At 40.5% G+C, this 21001-nt stretch overlaps 1 protein-coding gene across 5 annotated transcripts in view; it reads right to left on the bottom strand.

Annotated features, from left to right (window-relative positions):
• Positions 1-5203: 5203 nt before the first annotated feature.
• The window catches only part of ACSL6 (acyl-CoA synthetase long chain family member 6), a 59256-nt gene continuing 43458 nt past the window's right edge, over positions 5204-21001 (bottom strand). For all 5 annotated transcript variants that reach the window (XM_058736996.1, XM_058737003.1, XM_058736987.1 and 2 more), the window contains 5 exons: positions 20675-20791; positions 17552-17695; positions 15485-15586; positions 14495-14566; positions 5204-5672 (listed from right to left, as the gene is read on the bottom strand). In XM_058736996.1, coding sequence (XP_058592979.1) covers positions 5535-5672; positions 14495-14566; positions 15485-15586; positions 17552-17695; positions 20675-20791 — 573 coding nt within the window. In that variant the 3' untranslated portion in view covers positions 5204-5534. The remainder of the gene's footprint in view (positions 5673-14494; positions 14567-15484; positions 15587-17551; positions 17696-20674; positions 20792-21001) is intronic.

Genomic DNA, 21001 nt, shown 5'->3' with positions numbered 1-21001 from the left:
GCTTGTCATGGCCCTGTTCTTCCTAACACATGGCTGGGAAAGGGGTCGGGGGAGCAAGGAAAGGAGTTTGAAGCCCTCAGTAGCAAGGGGATGAAAGATACTATAGACACACTTGGTCTGTTTAAAAAAATTTTTTTTAATGTTTTATTTATTTTTGAGAGAGAGTGAGAGAGAGAGAGAAAGAGCAAGCGAGCAAACAGGTGAGGGGCAGAGAGAGAGGGAGACGCAGAATCCAAAGCAGGTTCCAGGCTCTGAGCTGTCAGCACAGAGCCTGACGTGGGGCTCAAACTCACAAACTGTGAGATCATGACCTGAGCCTAAGTCAGACACTTAACTGACTGAGCCACCTATGTGCCCTACACACTTGGTCTGTTTAAAGCTTCACCCAGTGCCAGCCTATAAAAGGGAAGGAGATGTGTCCCATACAAAAGGATGGGCAGAGACGTCTCAATTCAATTATCTCTCTGTATCTCCTCATTCTATCCCCAGATACACAAATGCCAGTGCAAGCATTCATCAAGTTAAATTGAACTTCTCCCGTTTCCCTTTGTACTCCTCCCATATCTAGACTCAGAATTCTGCTAGCAGTGTTTCAGTTCACACGATGGGTCACACGATGGGTTTGACTAGGTTTGGAACAGTTATGGAGAAACTAACTTCCATGATAAAACAAATTCCAAATTTTGAAGAGATTTCTGAAGGAAGTTTTTGTTGTTGTTTTGCTTTGTTTTAAGTAGCTCTTTTGTGGGTTTAGCATTCCCTGGAGCCCAGAGGCAATCCTCTGTTTTCTTTTGGAGTGACTCACTGAGCAGTTCTGTTTGTGTTACTAACCACAATTTTCAGGGTCTAACTGGAAACCAGTTTATTTCTGCTTACTTGACCAGACTGTACAAAACCACAGTGACAGAGGAAATGTATCTTCAGGTGTTGTGATCTTAATGCTATGCAACACATGAAAAACAGCCAAGGGGATTTTTCATTCTGTGGCTATTTCTTGAGCATCCTGTATGGGCTAGTCCTTCTGCACTGGGGCTATAACCTCAAGCAACTCACAGCGTGAGTGGGAGTGGGGCAGAGGGAATCTTCTCAGATAAAAGGATAACTGAACTGTTCTAAGAGCTGCGTGGTGGCTGTTAGCAGAGCTATTAAAGGCTATGGCATTCCATGACAGTGGGACCATATGTGCCACATGGAGGCACAGAAAAGCATGATGCTTTTAGGGCACTACATAAAGTAGTTGATATGACTGGAACCAAGGCTCCAATGGAGGAAGCGCAGGAGTAGAGATGCTATGCCTTGTGTGCTGAACCAGGGAGTCTGAACTTTATCCTGGAAACTGGGAAGTCATGGAAGGAATATTAAGCAGGAGAGTGGCATGACCAGATTTTCAATTTAGAAAGATCACACTGACTAAAATGTGGATGGTGACATTTAAAGAAGCTGGGGTAGAAACAGGAAAACTAATTAAGAAAGAACAGTAATATTCCAGACAAGAGATGAGAATGGCCTGAACTATACTAATAGCCATTAGAATGGAGGAATAGACAATAGCAAATATACAGAGAAGGCAGAATCTGCATAACTTTAGGCATGGCAGAATGTACCATCTTAAGAAAGTATAACCATTATCTTGTATATGGGTAAAAAACATGGAAATACTGTTTCAGGGGCATCACAATGGAAAGTTTGAATACAGTTGTTCTTTTAAAAGCATAAAAATGGTTTAAATTCAGTACACATTTAAATCCAGGACACACTTGGTAACAGAAAATGCACAAAGAAAAGGAGCACCTCAGGGGTGGGGGAGGACTGTAAATCTTTGGAGTTTGGGGACACTTATGGAGAGTGCAGAGTATGCTGACTAGTGGTAAAGTTTGATATAATGTTTACCATAAGCTCTATGATCAATGATTACTAATATACTAACATCAGGGGACTATGCTATATAAATATATAAAATAGTAATTATAACCAACTTTGAGAAACGAAAAAATCTTTATTTTTTACAAAAGTTTTCATAAATGCATTTTATATTTGATAGGCATGCTATTATAACAAAGCAACTAAAAAGATAATTACAGTTAAGATACTTGTATGCATATTTAAAAGGTAATATTTTAATTTCCTCAAGTTTTAAAAATTTAATGTAGAATAAGCAATTCTTCAAAAAATACCCCTTTTCCCCACCCCGTGCAATTGTTGCAGTGACTTACAAGGAAAATTAATCAGTCAAATGAAATGTCTAAAAGCCACCATCACCTCATCAGGACCTTTTCAGTTTGGGACAAGGTTTAGAATTGCTTATATTCCAGGTATTTATCTATTGCCTCTGGGTTATAACCATTCATTGTTCTAACTCAAGAATTTCTCATTTAGGGCTTTGTCCTCACTTGAATGCTAATCCCATTCTTAACTGCAGTTAATTGTAGAATCACAGAAAGGACTGTGCAGCATACTTGAGAGACAATTCAAATTATCAGGATCATTTTCTTTTCATGTTTATGCTTCCTTAAAATAAAAAAAAAAACAGGCAAAAAAATATAGCAACTTAGCCCAACATATAATTTATCAATTTTATATATGATTATTCATTCTTTTTTTCTCCTGAGATATTAAGCAAGTTTGTAAGTAGTCTGTTTTCATGCAAAAAATACAGTTTTCCATTGTTTACATTCATCTCATAGTATTTTGTATCCTAAATAACTATATCACCTTTGTGCTTTACACATTTGGAAAATGAAGAATAATCCATTTTCTTTACTGCAGAAAAAATAAAAGATTATCAGTTCTTTGATGGGTAATACAACCTAATTAAGTGCAAACTTCGAGTTGCTAAAACATTACCTGACTATAAAAATTGCAGTGGAAAGTTCTATTTTCCTCATGCTTGCAGTTTTAATCAAATGTAGAATGAAAGGTTAACTTGCTCATATGAGGGAGACATAGTATGTTTATTCCTTGAACTTCTGAGTCTGTGAGTCCCTAATAAATGTGGAACTAGGCCTCCATGCCACACCTGGTCAGAGTTTCCTCTCTCACCTGGGGGGAATCATAATACAATATAAAGATGTCTTTTATGGCAAAAGAAAAAAAAAGGTGTATATTCTATTTGAAAATATACACAGGATTGGCTTCTAAAATGTGAAAATTACTAATTTATATTCCTAATTACATTAATAATGTACATTTGAATGAAAAACAGATAAAAGGCCAAACATTTAGGAACATGACTTTTTAAAAAATAATTCATCTGTTATGCCTCTAGACTTCTGTCGGATTTGATGTCCACTACAAATGTGAACATCTTAAGTACATAGCCTTTTCCTATATTGGTTAAAGAGAAATACAAAAATTTCCCCCCCAAAATAAAGTTGGGGAATCTGAAGCAAGAGGGATTTTCCATTAACACATCTTGTTTTATTTCTTCTTTATTCAAAAATTCAGTGGAGTTAAACAGAGGAATAGATAAATGTACCTGCAGTATATTTAGGGCCCACTGTTTACTTTTCTCAGCACATTTGCTGTAACCTATTTATTGGCCCAAATGTGATGCTTTACATACAGATCAGGAAGGCCAGAAGAAACACAAGATCTTTAAAGTGAGAAAAACAAGAGATCTTTACCTGTCCATAATCAATCATATCTAACTACTATGAGGTAAAAATACAACCAAAATAAGTGTTACATTATTTGCTTATGTTATATTGTCCAAAATCCTCCTGAAAGTAAGAGACAACTGAAATTTTTTTGAGTGGAAGGACAATGGGAATCAGCTTCGTTTTCTTCAACATGTGACGCTACTTGCCTTATTTTAAAAGAGTATGAATATCTAATTCAGATAATGATTTTCTCTTTTAGTCAAACATTAAATATAAAAAATTAATGCTATGTAGATATGGCCTTGGAAATTTTTAGAATTTATTTATTCAGAAATGCCTTTAAGAAGGAATATGCATGGAACTAACTCATATACTAAAAGTCGGATTTGTAAGTGTAAGTAGAGGATCTGCGGACAGAAATATGCCAAAGGAATGTGTAAAGAATTGGATAAACGCATCAGATGAAGGTGTGATCCACTTTTGCCAATGCTGAAATATAAGTGTATATAATCACTGATACAGATTCATCCAGTAGGCCCATGTGATGATGCAGTTTTTTAACCAATAGCATTTATTTACAGCTTGGATTTGCTCCAGGGGAAAGGAACTTCTGGACTGTGAATGCTTTCCCCATGTCTGCTTTCAGAGTCCTGTCTCTATAGAAGAAAACACTTGCCTAGGGATGGTTCCTTCTTCAGAAACACAGTCTGTAGCTTGGAACCTAACTGCTGTCCATGCTGGGTTTTAATTATAAGAAATTGTTGGTACTCAGGTGCAAGGAGTATCTAAATACATAATGCACAAAAGGAGGTTTCCCTGGTTAAGCTTAAAAGCATTTAAAGATTTTTTGAATGGAATTATGCCCTATGAGATATTCATCTATGATGGATTTAAAAACTTTCATAGCGGTGTTTTGAAGAGGTTCTTCAAAATTAAGTTGTTGAAAAACTGTTTTCTTTGGAAATAACATCCCTTCCTCCCCTTGTTCAGGATTACAGCCATATTTGGTTTCCCAGGCCTGGCCTGGACATACTATGAATGGGAGGCCTGAAGAGCCCAGCAAGGAATATAGGTACATTAATTGCTGTCTATCTTGAGAAATAATTCTGGGTTTCTTTGCCCAAGTCTTCCCCAAAGGTCCATTCATTGTAGAGTCAACAGACATCTTTTAGAATTCATGTGGTAAGAAGTCCATGGATATACACATTTTATCCTTGAAGTAGTTGTACATTTGTCTCTAAGTAGTTCCTGAATATTTTAATGAGCTTAATAAATGAGAAAATATGTTGAAAGATCTTTGTAAAATGTTATATAAATATAACATGTTTCAATAATATCTGAAATCGCATTTTTCATGCATAAAAGTAAAAATGACAGGGAAAACTTGTTCACATCAATAAGAATTGTCATGTATAAAGAATCTGAATTTATGTAGAATGTGCATTATATCTTGTTTTAGCATGATTCTGTACACCTAATTTTAATTTTTTAAGTCTGATTTAACTGTGATTTTGACAATCAGTTACTAATGAGGTAGTCCACATTGCTTAGATATTTGCTATATCAGGTTACTATTCCACAAATAATGAAGTACAGTATATCAGTTATGTTTTTCCTTTATGTTTAATAAGAGTTCTGTGAACATTGAGAATATATTACTTTTAGTGGTACACAGTCCTTGAGAAAAGTCTTGATTTTTACATTGCCATTTGTGATATTTTTAGCAGCTTGTTACAATATCATTTTAATAAAAATAAAGTGTACTCAGTGATGATAGAGAAAATATTGTTAAAGACCTTTTGGGACAGGAAAAGGCATGGTCATAAGATCACGTGCTTATTCATTTTCAGCTGCATCATTCTGATTCATTACTTTCAAGAGAAACTATAATATTGCTACACAGTCCATTATACTGAGAAGAACTTTCCTTGAACTTCACATGGAGATTGAGTAAAGCTCTTCTATTTGTTTTTTGAAGTACTCTCTCAGCTCAGGTCTCTTAGCCTTTAATGTTGGTGTCAGCAAGCCATTCTGAACTGAGAACATGTCAGAGTGGATGTGAATGGCTTTAACCTAAAAACCAAATGCAGAATATGTCTTTATCAGGAATATAACATAGCATTTATAGTACACATGATAAAAGTAACAGGCATACAAGAATAGATATATTGATATAAAAACACTATGCTCTTTTTAAAAGTCAAAGTTAGGTCAGTAACATTTCAGCCTATTTAACATGTCTGCAAGCCACCTTTTCTCCCTTCCTACTCCTTCATTTAGCCAGTCAACAGAAATGAGCTGGGTGCTTATTCTGTGCCAGGCACTGAGGACACAAAGAAGAGTCATGAGTGCCCCTGCCCTCAGCGGGTGCACACTAGCATTCAGCAGAGCAGACACACCGGGCAATTATCAGACAGCGTGGTATGCACAGTGACAGGCGCCTAAGGCAGTGATGGTAGGGGAAAAGGAGGAGCAGCCAGGGAAGCCTTCCCAAATTAGATGAGTGTTAAAAGATGAGTAAGAGTTAACCAGCAAAGGAGGAGAGGTGGGTAATGGAGGGCATTCTAGGCAGAGACAACTCCAAGAACAAAGCTGTGGGAATGAGAAAAGACAGAACATGCGAATGGAAATCCAAGTGGTTTTTTGGTGTAGATACATGAAGTAGGAGGTGAAGGGGTAAGAGATGAAGCTGAAGTGGTTAATGCAACAGTTTACAGAGGAGCTCAAACTTTAGGCTGGAGTCTGTAAGAAGGCACTTAAGGTTTTCATACAGGGCAGTGGCATGGCTAAATACACATTTTAGAAAGATCTCGCCAAGAGAAATGTGAAAATGTTCTTTGAGAACATGAAGATTAGAAACAGGGAAACCAATCTGAGGGATCTGGCCAATCCATGGGGGCCAGATAAGCACCTACACTTAGATTCAGGGCAGAGACAGAGACAAGTAAGCAGTTCTAAGACCCATTCCATGGATAAGAGGTAGTAAAGAGGGAGGCAGCCTCAATGACCCCTGGGTTTCTGACTTGAATGGGTACATGGATGGTATTGCAATTCACAGCAGGAATATAAAGTTTGAGGGTATATGATGAGTCTGTTAAAAAAAAAAAAAGTCTCACCATGGAATTTTATATCTACCGGAAGGAGGAATGTACGGGTCAGGTTTAGCATTCGCACTTCCTATTTCTGTGAGGCAGATCCTAGGCCCCCTCATGCAAAGTCCCTTTGCAGTGATGAATTGACCAGAGACAGATGAACTAATGTAGGAGGGCCTGGGCCAACTCCTCCCACGTGGGGCTCTATCTGAAAGGGTCTCTGACAGTTTCATGACAATTTTATCATACGGGCTTGAACTGAATCCTTGAGTGATACTGGAAATCGTGTCTGGACTGACAATTGTCTAAATTAAATGGTTTTTGTTGAGATAATAGGCCCATATCATTAAAGAGCAAACAGGGTTATGGATTGCTGTAATAGACTTCTTAATAACAAGTTTTATTACATTTTTGAAAAAATAAAACTGTCATGAACCTGAGGCACAGAGACACAATATGACTACAGATACCACTTGCTAAACATTCATGCCATTCTGTCCTGCATGTTATTCAAAGTCTAAAATGCAATTTTGAAACTGAAATAAGTATTTTCTCAGAATCCTCTGGCAGAGAAGCCCAGGTAGCACCAGTAAGAAGTGCACCAAGTCCAACTACTCCATTGGTATGTACAATTGACCCTTGAACAACAAAACAGGGTTAGGGAAGCTGACCACCTGCACAACTGAAATTTCATATATAACTTTTGACTCCCCAAAACTTAACTACTAATAACCTAGTATTGACTAGAAGACTTACCTATAACATAAACAGTTGGTTAACACATATTTTGTATGCTGTATGTATTATATACTGTGTTTTTACAATAAAGTAAGCTAGAGAAAATGTTATAAAGAAAATCATAAGGAAGAGAAAATACATTTATAGTTACTGAACTATATATATATAAAAAGAACCACATCCAAGTGGACCCCTCCAGTTGAAACTCATGTTGTTCAATAGTCAACTGTCACAGACATTTAGAATATTAATTCAAAACCTATGTATTAAATACACATACACATTCATTTGTTGTTTTATGTATTTGGTATTTATCAAGCAACTCCTATGTGTCAGATATGTGTCAGGCAACAGGGATACAAAGAATAACAAGACACAGTCCCTGCCCTCATAGATTTACAATCTAATGACAGATGCTGCAGTATGACATTGCTACCACAGGGGCAAGCCCAGAGAGGGTCACCTTTTGCAGGCAGAATCAGTTGCTCTGCCAATACCCACTCTTGACTTCTTCCATGCTAATGAAACCAAAACTATGTCTATGTCTACCAGGGCAATCTTGTTCTCTGATTTCCCAGCTATCCTTGCAGCTAGGGGATAGCCATGAGATCCATTTTTGGCTAGTGATAAAGGAAAGTTTTTGCTTTCCTAATATAAGGTTCAGACATAGATTTCTCCACCCATTGTTCTTTTTTCCTTCCTTGAATATGGACAATGTCCAAAGCTATAACAGTGCCCTTGTGATAAGCCAACATACTAAGAATGAAGAGTGGAAAGATAGTAGAGCCTAGGTCTTGGAGGACCTGTACCTTCCTTGGACTGTCTACCTTCAGACATCTTATGTGAGAAAAAAAAAAACAAAAAACCACTCTGTGTTTAAGACACTATGTGTTTCTGTTAGAGCTGAATTCATTTCTGATATAGCACCTAACCCAGGCTTGGGAAGGGTTCATTGAAAAGAGATGCCTGGGGCACCTGGGTGAGTCAGTCAGTTAAGCATCCAACTCTTGGATTCAGCTCAGGTCATGATCTCACAGTTTGTGGGTTCAAGCTCCCCATAGGGGGGGCTGCTGTCAACACAGAGCCCACTTCAGATCTTCTGTCCCCTTCTCTCTCTGCCCTTCCCCTGTTCTCTCTCTCTCAAAAATAAAAAATAAACATTAAAAAAATCTGCTAATAAGATCAGTGGACACAATCAGGAAATGACTTATTTCAAAAATCAATTTATGAACCACTTCCCACCCATTAGAATAGTTATTATCCAAAAAACAGAAAATGACACAAGTGTTGGCGAGGATGTGAAGAAATCTAAACCCTTGTGCACTGTTGATGGGAATATTAAATGGTGCAGCCACTGTGGAAAAGCAATATGGCAGTTCCTCAAAAAATTAAAAATAGAATTATCATATGACCCAGCAATTCCTTTTCTGGGTATATACCCAAAAGAATTGAAAGCAAGATCTGGAAAGAATTATTTGTACATCCATGTTCATAGCAGCATTGTTCACAGTAGCTAAAACATGGAAGCAACCCAAATGTCCACTGACAGATGAATGGATAAGCGAAATGTGATTATATGCATACAATGGAATATTGTTCTCTCTAAATGGGAAGGTAATTCTGACCCATGCTACAACATGGATGAACCTTGAGGACATTATGCTAAGTGAAAGAAGCCAGTCACAAAAAGATAAATATATTATGATTCCATTTACATGAAGTACTTAGAGTAGCCAAAGTCATAGAGACAGAAAGTAAAATGGTGGTTGCCAGAGGCTGGAGTGGGGTGGGGGGACTAAAAGTTACTGTTTAATGGATACAGAGTTTCAGTTTTATAAAATGAAAAGAGTTATGGAGATGGATGGTGGTGATGATTGTACATTACAAATACATCTAATACCACTAGACTGTGCACTTGAAAATGGTTAAGATGGTAAATTTTATGTCTTACGTGCTTTACCACAATTTAAAAAATTGAAAAAAACCAGAGGATGCAAATAGTTGCAAGATGTTCAATATGTCAATGACTATTTTCAAAACTTCTGATGTTAACAGTCTTGTGTCCTGGGAGGTGGGCATGTTGAGATGGCAAAGAACTCTTTGCTCAGAAATCTCTGCATTATGTTCATTGGTTATTCAGATCAAAAACTCAATATACAAAGAAGAATCCTAAAATGGCTATATTTCCAATGTCTGAAAAAATCCTTAAAGAAACATTCTAACAAATTCTGGCATTTTTAAACCCAGGCTTATAATTCAAAAATGTGAAAGTTTTCAAATGAGCACAGCATTAACAAGTCAGATTCACTTTGTTTTTAGACATTTGTCCAAATGAAGGATTCACTTTTGCTATGAAAAGAATAGCATTTGAAGGGATTTGTGTATGTAGGGAAAGGTGAGGAGGGGGTGTTAGGCCAACACTAGAGCGAGCTTTTTTGGTAGCTGCCTCCACTTGACTTCACATACTGAAAGGATCTCTACTTGCATATCTAATATAAATAGCTGGAAATCTGAGGCTGTTGGCTAAAAAGGGGTCTTGTCACATGCTTCAAGATTAGTAAAGGCTCTTGTAAAAAATATCTGTTGGAAAACTGTCTCAGTGTTCCTGATATTCAAAGAAGCAAAGATTTGGGAAGAAACAGGTCTGCCATGTTTTGTACCCTCTGGATATACTTTCCCTCCCTAATTTGTTTTTATTAAACAGAAACCATTCCAGAGGACCCCAAATTCCCTGGAAACAGGTCCCAAAGGAGACATTTTCAGACACAGTACACTGAGAAGTAGGGCTCCTGTGGAGGTCACTGCTTGGGGTGGTGCAGAGGTGGAGGTAGGTGCAGCTGGGGTTGGGGGGGGATGTAGCTGGAGAGAGGCAGAGGTGGGTAGAGGTGGGGTGGAGGTGGGATTAAAGGAAGTGGTTGGGTTGGGGGGCAGGGAGGAGAAAGGCTCTGGTTCAAGCCCCAACCCCATCAGAGCTACCACTTATCTAGATTTGGTGCAAGCTTCACTTTCAGATAAGATGCCATCTAAGCTCTGCTACTTACAGAAGTTTGGAAATCACCACTTGACAACAAAAGTAATTAACTTGAAGAAAATAGGAACACAATCTAAATCATACTTTAATCTTAGATACTGTGATTTAACTTAGTAACTCATGTTCACTGTCATAAGATGAAAAGCTGAAAACTGACAATGCTAATTTCCTTTTTTTTTTTTTTTTTTAAGTTCTCTTCTGATAGAAATGACATCATGTAAAGACTTTTGGTAAGTGCAAATGATCTATTCACCTTCTTTTGTAAATGAAATTAATAATACAATGGTAAAAGGAGAAGCAAATGCCAAGATATGATATCTGCTGTGTCCCTGGAGCCTGGGTTTCAGCTCATCTTAGCTCCTAAAACCAACATGGAGAACACTGTGTAATTGGGACAAGAGTGCATGTTCAGTACAGGGACTTGGGGTGAGCACCTTTGAAAATCTAGCAATGACAAGCAGAAGCTACAAACAATAAAGTACAGGGCAGATGAATTACACAGGGAGAGCTACCTAATGCTATTTAGATGCCATATAGACTATAAAAGAAAACATTATCTTAAGAATGAAGGACTGAATCAACAGGTAGATTTGCCAGCAAACCTAGAGGCCAATGGGGGCATCTGCAGTTCGGTGTGGCTCCCTACAAAATAGTATTTGGTGATACTCCCTCTGTTTGAGGACAGGGAGTATCACTAAATACAGCCTTGCAGGAAGCCAAGGGATGTGGTGCCTGGCTCACCTTTAACTCCCTTAGTTAGTAGATTAGGGGCTTGCTGCCAGGCTGCCAGTTCCTGCTCCAGTCTGACCTGCAGCTCTGGGTCTATTTTAATTCTTCCATGAAAATACCGACACAGACTGCCTGAGTGACTAAAAGTCCAGTCAGTTAAGTGGGGAAAAAATGGGTCAAATCAGTTTTTTAACTAATACTAACCATAACTGTGGGTCCCAAATGTATAGTATTTTTTAGAAGCAAACCAATGGTAAGGGGCACCTGGGTGGCTCAGTCGGTTAAGTATCCAACTTCAGCTCAGGTCATGATCTCACGGTTCATGGGTTCGAGCCCCACGTCGGGCCCTGTGCTGACAGCTTGGGGCTTGGAGCCTGCTTCGGATTCTATGTCTCCCTCTTTCTCTGCCCCTCCCCACTCAGGCTCTGTCGCTCTGTCTCTCTCTCTCTCAAATGTAAATAAACATTAAAAAAATTTTAATGATAAATGATAAAACAAATTTTCATTTTCTATAAATAATTACATATTTTCTAATAAAAACTAACTGTTGATTTGTAAAGGGATTTGCTCTCCCTTTATGCCTAACACAACATGAAACGCATTTTCCAATTTGTAATAAGCAAAATTTTTCTTAAGGAAGGAAGGAGATGCTTAATGTTAGCTTCCTTTCTGAAACTACACTCTTGTCACTGAAAAGTGATTCTATAGGGTTTTTTAAAATTTAGAAATACTGTAATGTTTAAATATTGTACTGGAATAAAATACTTCAAAAGTGTCAATTTTTGCCAACTCATTAAAGCACAAAACTTCCCATAATTTTGAAGAAACATGGTATTTAAGCTTTTAAATGGTATTAGTGAATGAAACACATAATATTGCTTGGAGATAATAAACACAGAGTGAATAATTTAGGACAGAAGAGATAAAGTAAAAAAAATTAATTAGGGAAATGCTCAATTCAATTTTTTTTCCTGATTTAAAGTCAAATTGGTTAGGTAAGTATTCATTTCAGTGACAGGAAATACAATAACATCTTTTGAATGACAGTGAAAACACCAGAATTTGGAAAATCTATCTATCAAGTGTCAAAGTTCACTTTGCATCATCTATACAAACTCATAAGGCATATAAATGTTAATAAAATGGTTATATCATTGTTAGATGTGCTCAGAAACTTCCCAGGCACCTACATTTTTAATTACTGATAGAGTTATTTTAAATGCTTCCTATCTACTCATTAAAATATATCTTCCAAAGATCTCCTTAAATTAATAATAATTCGTCTCATTCTAGGAACTGTTTTTGAAAATTAAATTACATTAATTTTTAATCTAATTCAAATGTTAATTCAGATCAACCCTGCCCAGTAAGCCTGAACTCCTAAAGCTTTTGGTGAATGATTTAAGCCTTAGGCTTGGTTGTCTATTTGTGTGGTTTTCAAAAAAATTAGTGTGAAGCCTTAACTGATCACTCATTTTTGAGGAAAAAGGAAAAGGACAAGCTGACAGTGAATCGTAGATTAACTGAAAGAATTTATACTGATCTTTGGAACACAACTGGGAGCACACATCCTCCTCAGGCATGAAGGCCTGATTTTTGCTCTCCTGTGGTCAGCTGAGGTTACGCACTGGTTGTGGAGGGGAAGATGCACACAGACAAAGAGGAGAAGGAGGACAGAGAAAATGAAGAGGTGACACTGTTGGCAATAAAACTCAGGCCTTTGGGATACCCACATGACTTCCCTGTATTTGAAGTTACCATGGTGAGGGCAGATTATTAGAGCAGAAACTGCTTAAGGAATATGGGAAGACAAGAATACATCTCTTCTCAGTAAAGCTCTAATTTGAGCAATGGTTAACATCTGAAACCTAACCAAAGGTCCCCTTTCAGCATAATCTTAAGAGTTGACAATCCATGAATAAGAATCTAACTGTTAAGACTCTCAAGTCCTGGGGCAGGTCATGCATCCCAAGCCCAGCAGGGGGCGTGCTGGCCTCAGAAATCACAAAGGTAGTGGCCAGAACTAATCCCCTTAGGCAATGCATCCCCAGGGCCCTTATAGCTCCCCATTCGGACCAACACGTAGGCCCAGAACAAATGGGTTGTGGACCACCCATATGTGGCCCCTGCTCTACATCATCATATGAACCACACAGCTCCCCTTAATGGAAGGACACGGAAGTCCATCCTAGCAAATTTAGAAATTGAAATAATTATGCCAGAAACACCTTGCCTGAGTGCCTCCGATTTTATACTTTTTTTTAAATAAAGATTTATTCATACAAACCTTTTATGCCTTAGATACTGACAGATGAGGGTAAGGAGTGTTTCTCAAACTTGATTTATATAAAGATCCATTTCAAAAGAAAACAATTCTGAAACTATGCTTAGATTTCATCAGTTTGAAACTTAAGAAATTAAAGTCTGATTCTGCAGAAATGGTTTTTGATTGCAAATACTTGCCATTAGAGTTTTTATTGGAAACTGACTTAAAAATGTTTTCAGGTTTTCATTAAAATGAACATACAAAACTCCAAATTCTCACAACCCATCCAGATCCCTAACACTGTATTTGGGAACCCTATTGGAGAAATATAATTTTATTAAAAATGATTATGTTAAAGACATCCTGGAAATTTTTTTAAAATTCAGAATATTAATATTTCTCTACTTGACAAATTTTTCTCTTTAGATTTTTTGACTAGAGAGGATGTATAAATGGTGTAGGTAAGTAGGACCAAGCTTGCATTGTTTAGGAACTCAGTTTCAGTAAGAACCCCAAACCTGCAAAGACAGAGCCTTAGAGTATTGCTTGTTGTCTCATCTCCCAGCATATTCTATGTTTCCTCCCCTTTGTGGTAGACACGCTGGGCTGACAGATCATGGGCCCAAGAAACATGATCTTTCCAATGTCCTAACAACTAAGTTTGCCTGCCACAGGCAAGAAGACAGTCTCCATAAAAATAAAAATAAGAACTTGGGTCTTAAGTATTGCAGGCAGCGTGGAGACAGGCCAACCATGTGTGCACATACTCGGCTAGTGACAGTGAGGGTAATATTTCAGCTTTACCAATGCCTGTGATCAGGAGGACAGCAAGTGCAGTCTCATATGACCTATTTTAGCTCAGGATAGAGGCTGCCACAGAGTTGGCGTGGAACAGGCCTTCAGGGGTCTGTCGGTACATAGCCTGCCCATGGGCTGCAGCATGGAGGGTGGAGAATCTAGGTCAGGGTCACCATGGGCTAGTTTAATCTTTGTCACTGCACAAAGGGCTATAACAAGGTATGGGGAAGGTAGTAGTTACCTGTTCGAACGAATGGAGTCCACTCTCTTTTCCTAACCTCACCATATCTTCCAAAATGGCTTTTTTCAGCTCCTGAATTGAACCATATAGGAAAAATTACAAGGCAAAAACACATTTCAAAATGGAGGTACAGGAAACAACGAGTTTTGAGCAAAATGAAGCTGATGGTTGTGCCAACACCCACCCCAATCCCCACCCCCCTCACTGGGGCTGATGCTCCAGGCCACACACAGTCACCACCTCTCATCAGGCAAGTAAGTGCCAGGCATAGCCAGAGGAGTGGCCATGAACAGACTAGGGGACCATCCATTTTTTAAGGTGGCTCTTTGTTCAGACTACTGAGTCCCAGGGATCCTGTCACCGCCAGAAGAGCCCAGGACCCAGTGGGAGCACCAGGATCAATGGATGCTGCTGAAAAATGGGCCATGAGCCTGGAGGAGATGATGCTGAGCCAGAGCACAGAGATCTCAGAGCACAGGGATCTCTTCTCTAGGACCCTACATGTGCCCAAGAGGCTTCGGGAAGGTGTGAGTGGTAAAGCTCTAAGCAGGAAGAACTGAGTTACTTTTTCAATTCCATGACTGACTAAGCCCAGTGCACACAAAAGCCACCTCACGTTTGGAGAGAGCAAGGCCAATGAGTTAGAAGGCCTACAGTCACACCGGATACTGCTGTTAAGCAGCTCTATCAACTGTGTGGCCTCTGGTAAACCCCCTCTCTCTCTGGACTCTCCTGCAAGCTGCAAAATGGCAGGGTGGGACAAGCCTCCTGGGATGTCTCCCAGCTCTAAAATTCAACAGCTTATCCAGCTCTCTAAGAAGAAATCTGCATTCTTTCAACAACAATAATGAAAAGACGAACCTCTAGTTTAGGATTTCTACCATTTATAAAGTCAGAAATTTCCCTACACGTTCAAAATCCACTGCTTTCCTGTGTTTCTGTCCTCCCGTTGTACAGTATCATAAGAGGTCCAGCAGCCAAGGTACAGACCTTATTTGCACAGAGCTCTGCATATGACCCTTCAATTCCTCTCTTCTGAGCCCAAGAGGGCATGACTTCAGGGTCAGGCACAACAATGCCCACCAAATAGGCCTGCAATCCCAACCAAAGGAAAACACAGTCATTACAAATGTTTTCAAAGTGGTTATTTGTGGTCCAGCATTAAAAATAATCTCTGGGTATTCTCAGATTCCACCCTTTTCTAAAAACAAATACATCCTTATGTTATGATACATTTCCATCAAAACAACACACATTCTTGACTATTTTCTGATATATTTCCTTAACTTTCTAAAAGTTTTTTCTTTTTAATGTTTATTTAGAGAGAGAGAGAGAGCTGGGGGGGAGAGGGACAGAGAGAGACAGGGGAGAGAGAGGAGTCAAAGCTGGCTCTGAGCTGACACCAGAGAGCCTGATGCGGGTCTGGAACTCACTAACTGTGACTTCATGACCTGAATTGAAGTCTGATGCCCAACCGACTGAGCCACCCAGGTGCCCCATTTAAATTTTTTAAAAAAGTTAATAAAGGATAAGCTCAATGTGATTAAGAATTAGTAAAGTTAGACCTACATGTATCTGATTCTCACGCCAATCTTTTTTCTTTTTTTTTGAGAGGCAGAGAGAAAGGAGAGAGAGAATCTCAAGGGGGCTCCATGCTGTCAGCACAGAGACTAATGCAAAGCTTGAATTCACGAACCATGAGATCATTTCATGCTCATCTTAAATGAGAACACCTTTAGGATGCCATTCAAAAAAATTCTATGAGCCAAAACACATGTATTTCTCAGGGTTTCTCACCAGTTTGAAAATGTTTTATTGATATGGTCCCCAATCATGAAGAATTCCATTTTAATTTTTAAGGGCATTGTCTTAAAAAATAATTTAATAATATTTGTTTATATAAATGCAATGATAGCACAGAATATGTTCACAGTGATCTTGCTGACTTCAAGTGTAAATGATGCTGAAAGGAGAATAAATATAAATCCTCTGCAAATAATTTAATCCCAAACTATGTTAACATAATAGTTTAATATACTGAACCAATATATTAAGCTATGTTATCATCACTACCATTATTTGCAATACTGTACCCATTTGTCTGTAAAGTTCATTTGCATATTTCAAAATCTAAACAGCAGAAACCCTGAATCCTGCTTTGGCATCTTACCTCAAAATCCCTCTTGGAAGTAGGTGGAGCCTAAGTTAAAAGTAATGGGAATGTTCATTACTACTATTTCAAGCAACTTATTTACCTAATTGCAATTTATCAAACTATAAGCAAGTTAGATTTCTCATTTAAAAGCAATTTTCGGGGCGCCTGGGTGGCTCAGTCGGTTAAGCGTCCGACTTCAGCTCAGGTCACGATCTCGCGGTCTGTGAGTTCGAGCCCCGCGTTGGGCTCTGGGCTGATGGCTCAGAGCCTGGAGCCTGCTTCCGATTCTGTGTCTCCCTCTCTGCCCCTCCCCCATTCATGCTCTGTCTCTCTCTGTCTCAAAAATAAATAAAGGTTAAAAAAAAATTTTTTTTTAAATAAATAAAAGCAATTTTCTCTCAGGGCACTTGGGTGTCTCAGTTGGTTAATCAACCAACTGTTGATTTCAGCTCAGGTCATGATCTTGTGGTTCATGGGATGGAGCCCCATGTTGGGCTCTGCACTGACAGCGAAAAGCCTGCTTGGATTTCACTTTCCCTCTTTGCCCTTCCCCTGATCTCTCACTCTCAAAATAAATAAATAAACATCTTAAAAAAGCAATTATGGGGCACCTGTGTGGCTCAGTCAGTTGAGCATACGACTTCAGCTCAGGTCATGATCTCACCTTTCTCTGCCTCTCTCCAGCTCATGCTCTCTCTCTCAAAAATGAATAAACATTTATTTTTTTTTAAAAAAGAATTTTCTCTCATGATCTAATACGTAGGAGAATATCAGTGTCTGACTGGAAATTAATGTTTACCACTGTAATCAAGTACCAAATATTTATGAAATTATTCCCAAATAACTCTAGATTTTTCAGCAGGCCCAGTACACGCGGAAGGGCTGAAGCACAGGAGACTCACCTTTAAGCTGTTCCCGTGAACAAAGATTTGTGCCACAGGCTCACTCCGGATGTAGATGTTCTCAATCTTCTCGGGTGCAATATATTCGCCCTGAGCAAGTTTAAATATGTGCTTTTTCCGATCAATAATTTTAAGAGTTCCTGCCTGTGGAGTTGGACAAACAGCTTTGTGAAAAGATAGCATTCTTGAGCCTAAACCCCTGACTCAATGGTGCCATAGCCCTTCACCCCTGTCCCATCCCACCCTGCAAACCCCACCTGAATCTGCTCCTTCATCTGAGGTCTCTGCTCTTACATGTCCCCTGTGTGGCTGGAGAGGGCCACCGTGCGCCACAGGTTGATGCTTTTCAAGATCTGCTGGACCCTGAGTGCCCACCCTCAGCACTTACCTCCCTCCCCCAACTCTCTGTTCCCATGCCTGCCACCCTCATGCCCAACAACAGGTGTCCCCATCCTCAGGAGGCCCATCTACCTGTCCATCCTGGCTCCCCTCTCACCCAGGCCCTTGCTCCAACTGTCCCTTTTCTCACCACCATCTTCAAATTCACTCCTTCAAACAAAGCCTAGGCTTCTCTGCCCAGTTACTGCCTCTACTCCCAAAGAGTGGCCTCTCCCTCGCCCAGCATACAGCACAGCCTGGTAGAGGCTCCTACCTGACAGACAAGATGCATCAGGAGTCCTCACCATTCCAGGGCCTCTGCAGCAGGCAGGCCACCCCTTGGTCAGTGAGTGCTTGTGCCCCTGGCTTCTAGAACCCCTCTTCCCCTCACCTCACTGACTCCATTCAACCTGTTTGAGTTTCTCAGGTGAAGAGGTGGGTCTCTTTCCTTGGCTCAACCCTCCTTACCTCCACTGACAATGTTACTTGAAATAACCCCCATTTGTTTCTTCATTCATTGGCCATTCCCACTTCTGCCTAACCTTCCAGCCAAACTTCTTCACTGAATTGCAGGCCCAGAACCTAACACTCAGAACACTTCAGAAACCAGACCATTTGCCCTGCACGTTACAAACAGGCCACTAAGGAAGCCCATCTCTGTCTTCCTCATGCCTGTCCCAGCCCCCATGCCCCAAACTTGGGAGATGGCCTTGCTATTTGCCTCTCCTGGGACTTCTAACAGTCAGGCTCATTGTCCTCAATCATAAATCCCTCTCACACCCCCTCCTTCTCCCATCAAAACCACTTTCTGGCGGGGCTTCTGCATACGCTCTGTCCCTCCCCTCTATCTGTTTGATTAGCCAAAGCAGAGCAATCTCTCCAGAAAAGAAAAAACCAACCGATTCTGTGTCGTTCAAAACCCAGGCTGGACCTTAGGCACTTTCCCTATACTGGTTTCTTTGGCCCTCCTGGCATCCCCTCAGCTGGTTTTCATCACCTCCATTTTACAGATGATGAAAGTGAGGATGAGAGAGGTGAGTTAATTCCTCCAAAGTCACACAGCTTGAAAGTAGGGAAACCAGGATTTGAATTAAGTCTTTCTGCATCAGAAGTTTCTCTCTTTTCTTTAATCTATCTAATACTATTTCAAAACAATAATAATTTTAAAAAAATGGACTCCTCCAGACCGCCTGCCTGCTGTCTTAGGCTCTTAGTGGAATCACAACACTAGGTCTCCACATGAATTAGTTTACTTGCTTCTTATAACACCCTGCAAGGTGGGTGGTTGCATCCAAATTATAGGGAGTCAGGAGCAGATCCAAGGTTCTGTGGAGCTTCAAGCAGTTTCCATACTTGAGGGACCTCCTTCTTTCAGAAAAATAAGATGAAACGAAGGGCAGAGGCTTGGAAGTTACCTTTGTAAGTGAGGGGCCCTGAGCCCAAGCCTCCTGAGCTGATAGGACAATCCCCCCTTAGCCAGCCTGAAGGACCCTGCTGCCTCTCTGGGTCCCCTCCTCCACAACTGGGGGGCCTCAGTTAGAATCACCTACCTCACACCTTCAGTGTCTCTCTACTCAGCATGCACTCTTACTTCTGCTCTGACCGCCCTCACTCTCTCCTGTCTCCTCAGAACATGACTCACATCCGAAGACTCCAGCAGGTGCTTGTCCTCCTCTGCCTCTCCCCAGGTGACCATGGCCCTCAGCTTATGCCCATCATATTGGCCTGTGAACTGTCTAAAGATGCATCTTTCCTCTGAGCAGAGTCCCTGGCCCAGGGTACATATACGGTATACTTCCATGTCTGCTACAGGAATGAGGGCTTCTCAATTCAAGCAGGGGCAAATCGGCTCACCAGCCCAGAGGACCACTGCAGGGCTCAGCATCATTCATGTGCCCAACAAACTCGTTTCTGAACGGCCACCCTAAACCTTAGCAACTTCCCAAAGACACAGGGGAGATTTGTGGGGTGGGCTGCATCAGGGGAGAGGCTCTTGGTTCCCGTGACAGAGCCTTATCCTGGTCACAGTTTTTATCTAAATATGTCCCGTGCGCCAGGCATTGTATTAACTGCTCTGCAGGTGTAACTCATTTGTTCCTCACAACAACCGTAGAGGTAAGCAGTGTCATTATCCCCACTTTACAAATGCCAGAATGAGGCCCAACAACTGGGTCTGGCTGCGTCACAGCCAAAGAATGTCATGTAGCCTCACTCTTTTACTCCACAAAAAAGTCTGTGGCCCCAGAGAGGGATGAGACTTCGGGAAAAGGCCTCAGAGCAGCTGCTGATGGAGCCAAAGGAACTCAGATACCCTCCCACCCAATTCCAAGCTTTTCTCACTGCTCGGTGCAACCTCTTGGCTAGGGCCAGCATCTGTGGGCTCCTGGGCCCTGCCTTTCTCAGACCTCCCAGGGCTATGAACTCCCTGTGTCTTGCACTCCACCCACTGGATTCCACAGCACTGTCTGATCTGTATCAGAGAAAGAGATGAGGTAGGGAGTGGATCTTAAACTCCAGCTCTACCCTCCCATAAAGATCTCTATCCCCTTTATCAGGAGGATGGACAAGAAAGCTTTTGGGGGCAAGGTAAGGAAGAACCTCCCAATCCCCGAATGGCTAATTCAGTTCCTGAATGGCTAATTGTCAGGGCAGGTAAGGAGAAGACTTTTGCCTCCGAAGTGAATCAGATTACACACCCTCGCACCACCAGCATGTATGAGGAGCCATGGTTGCAAACATACGCACCGGCAGCCATTTCCCAATGTCCCCAGTATGAAGCCAGCCGTCACTGTCCAGGGCCTCTTTTGTCCTGTCTGGATCTTTCAAGTAACCTTTGAACACATTTGGTCCTCTCACACATATCTGTGGGGACAAACACCAGGTTTCTGTCAGCCCACAGCATGAGGGGTCCTGAAGGGAGGCTGGTGTGAGACACACATAGAATAAGTTATCCTATTCCTCAGGAAATGCACTGCGGAGAATGCAGTGGCAGAGAGAGAGGACAGGAGCGGCTACCAGCAGATTGTCACCTGTCTCCCGCTTCTCTTAAACACCATCTTCTGTCTTTGCCAT

This window comes from Neofelis nebulosa, chromosome 1 (assembly GCF_028018385.1).
Source record: "Neofelis nebulosa isolate mNeoNeb1 chromosome 1, mNeoNeb1.pri, whole genome shotgun sequence".
Classification (NCBI taxonomy): Eukaryota; Metazoa; Chordata; class Mammalia; order Carnivora; family Felidae; genus Neofelis; species Neofelis nebulosa.
The sequence above is the reverse complement of the archived record's forward strand: the minus strand, read 5'-3'. Positions and strand labels throughout refer to the sequence as shown.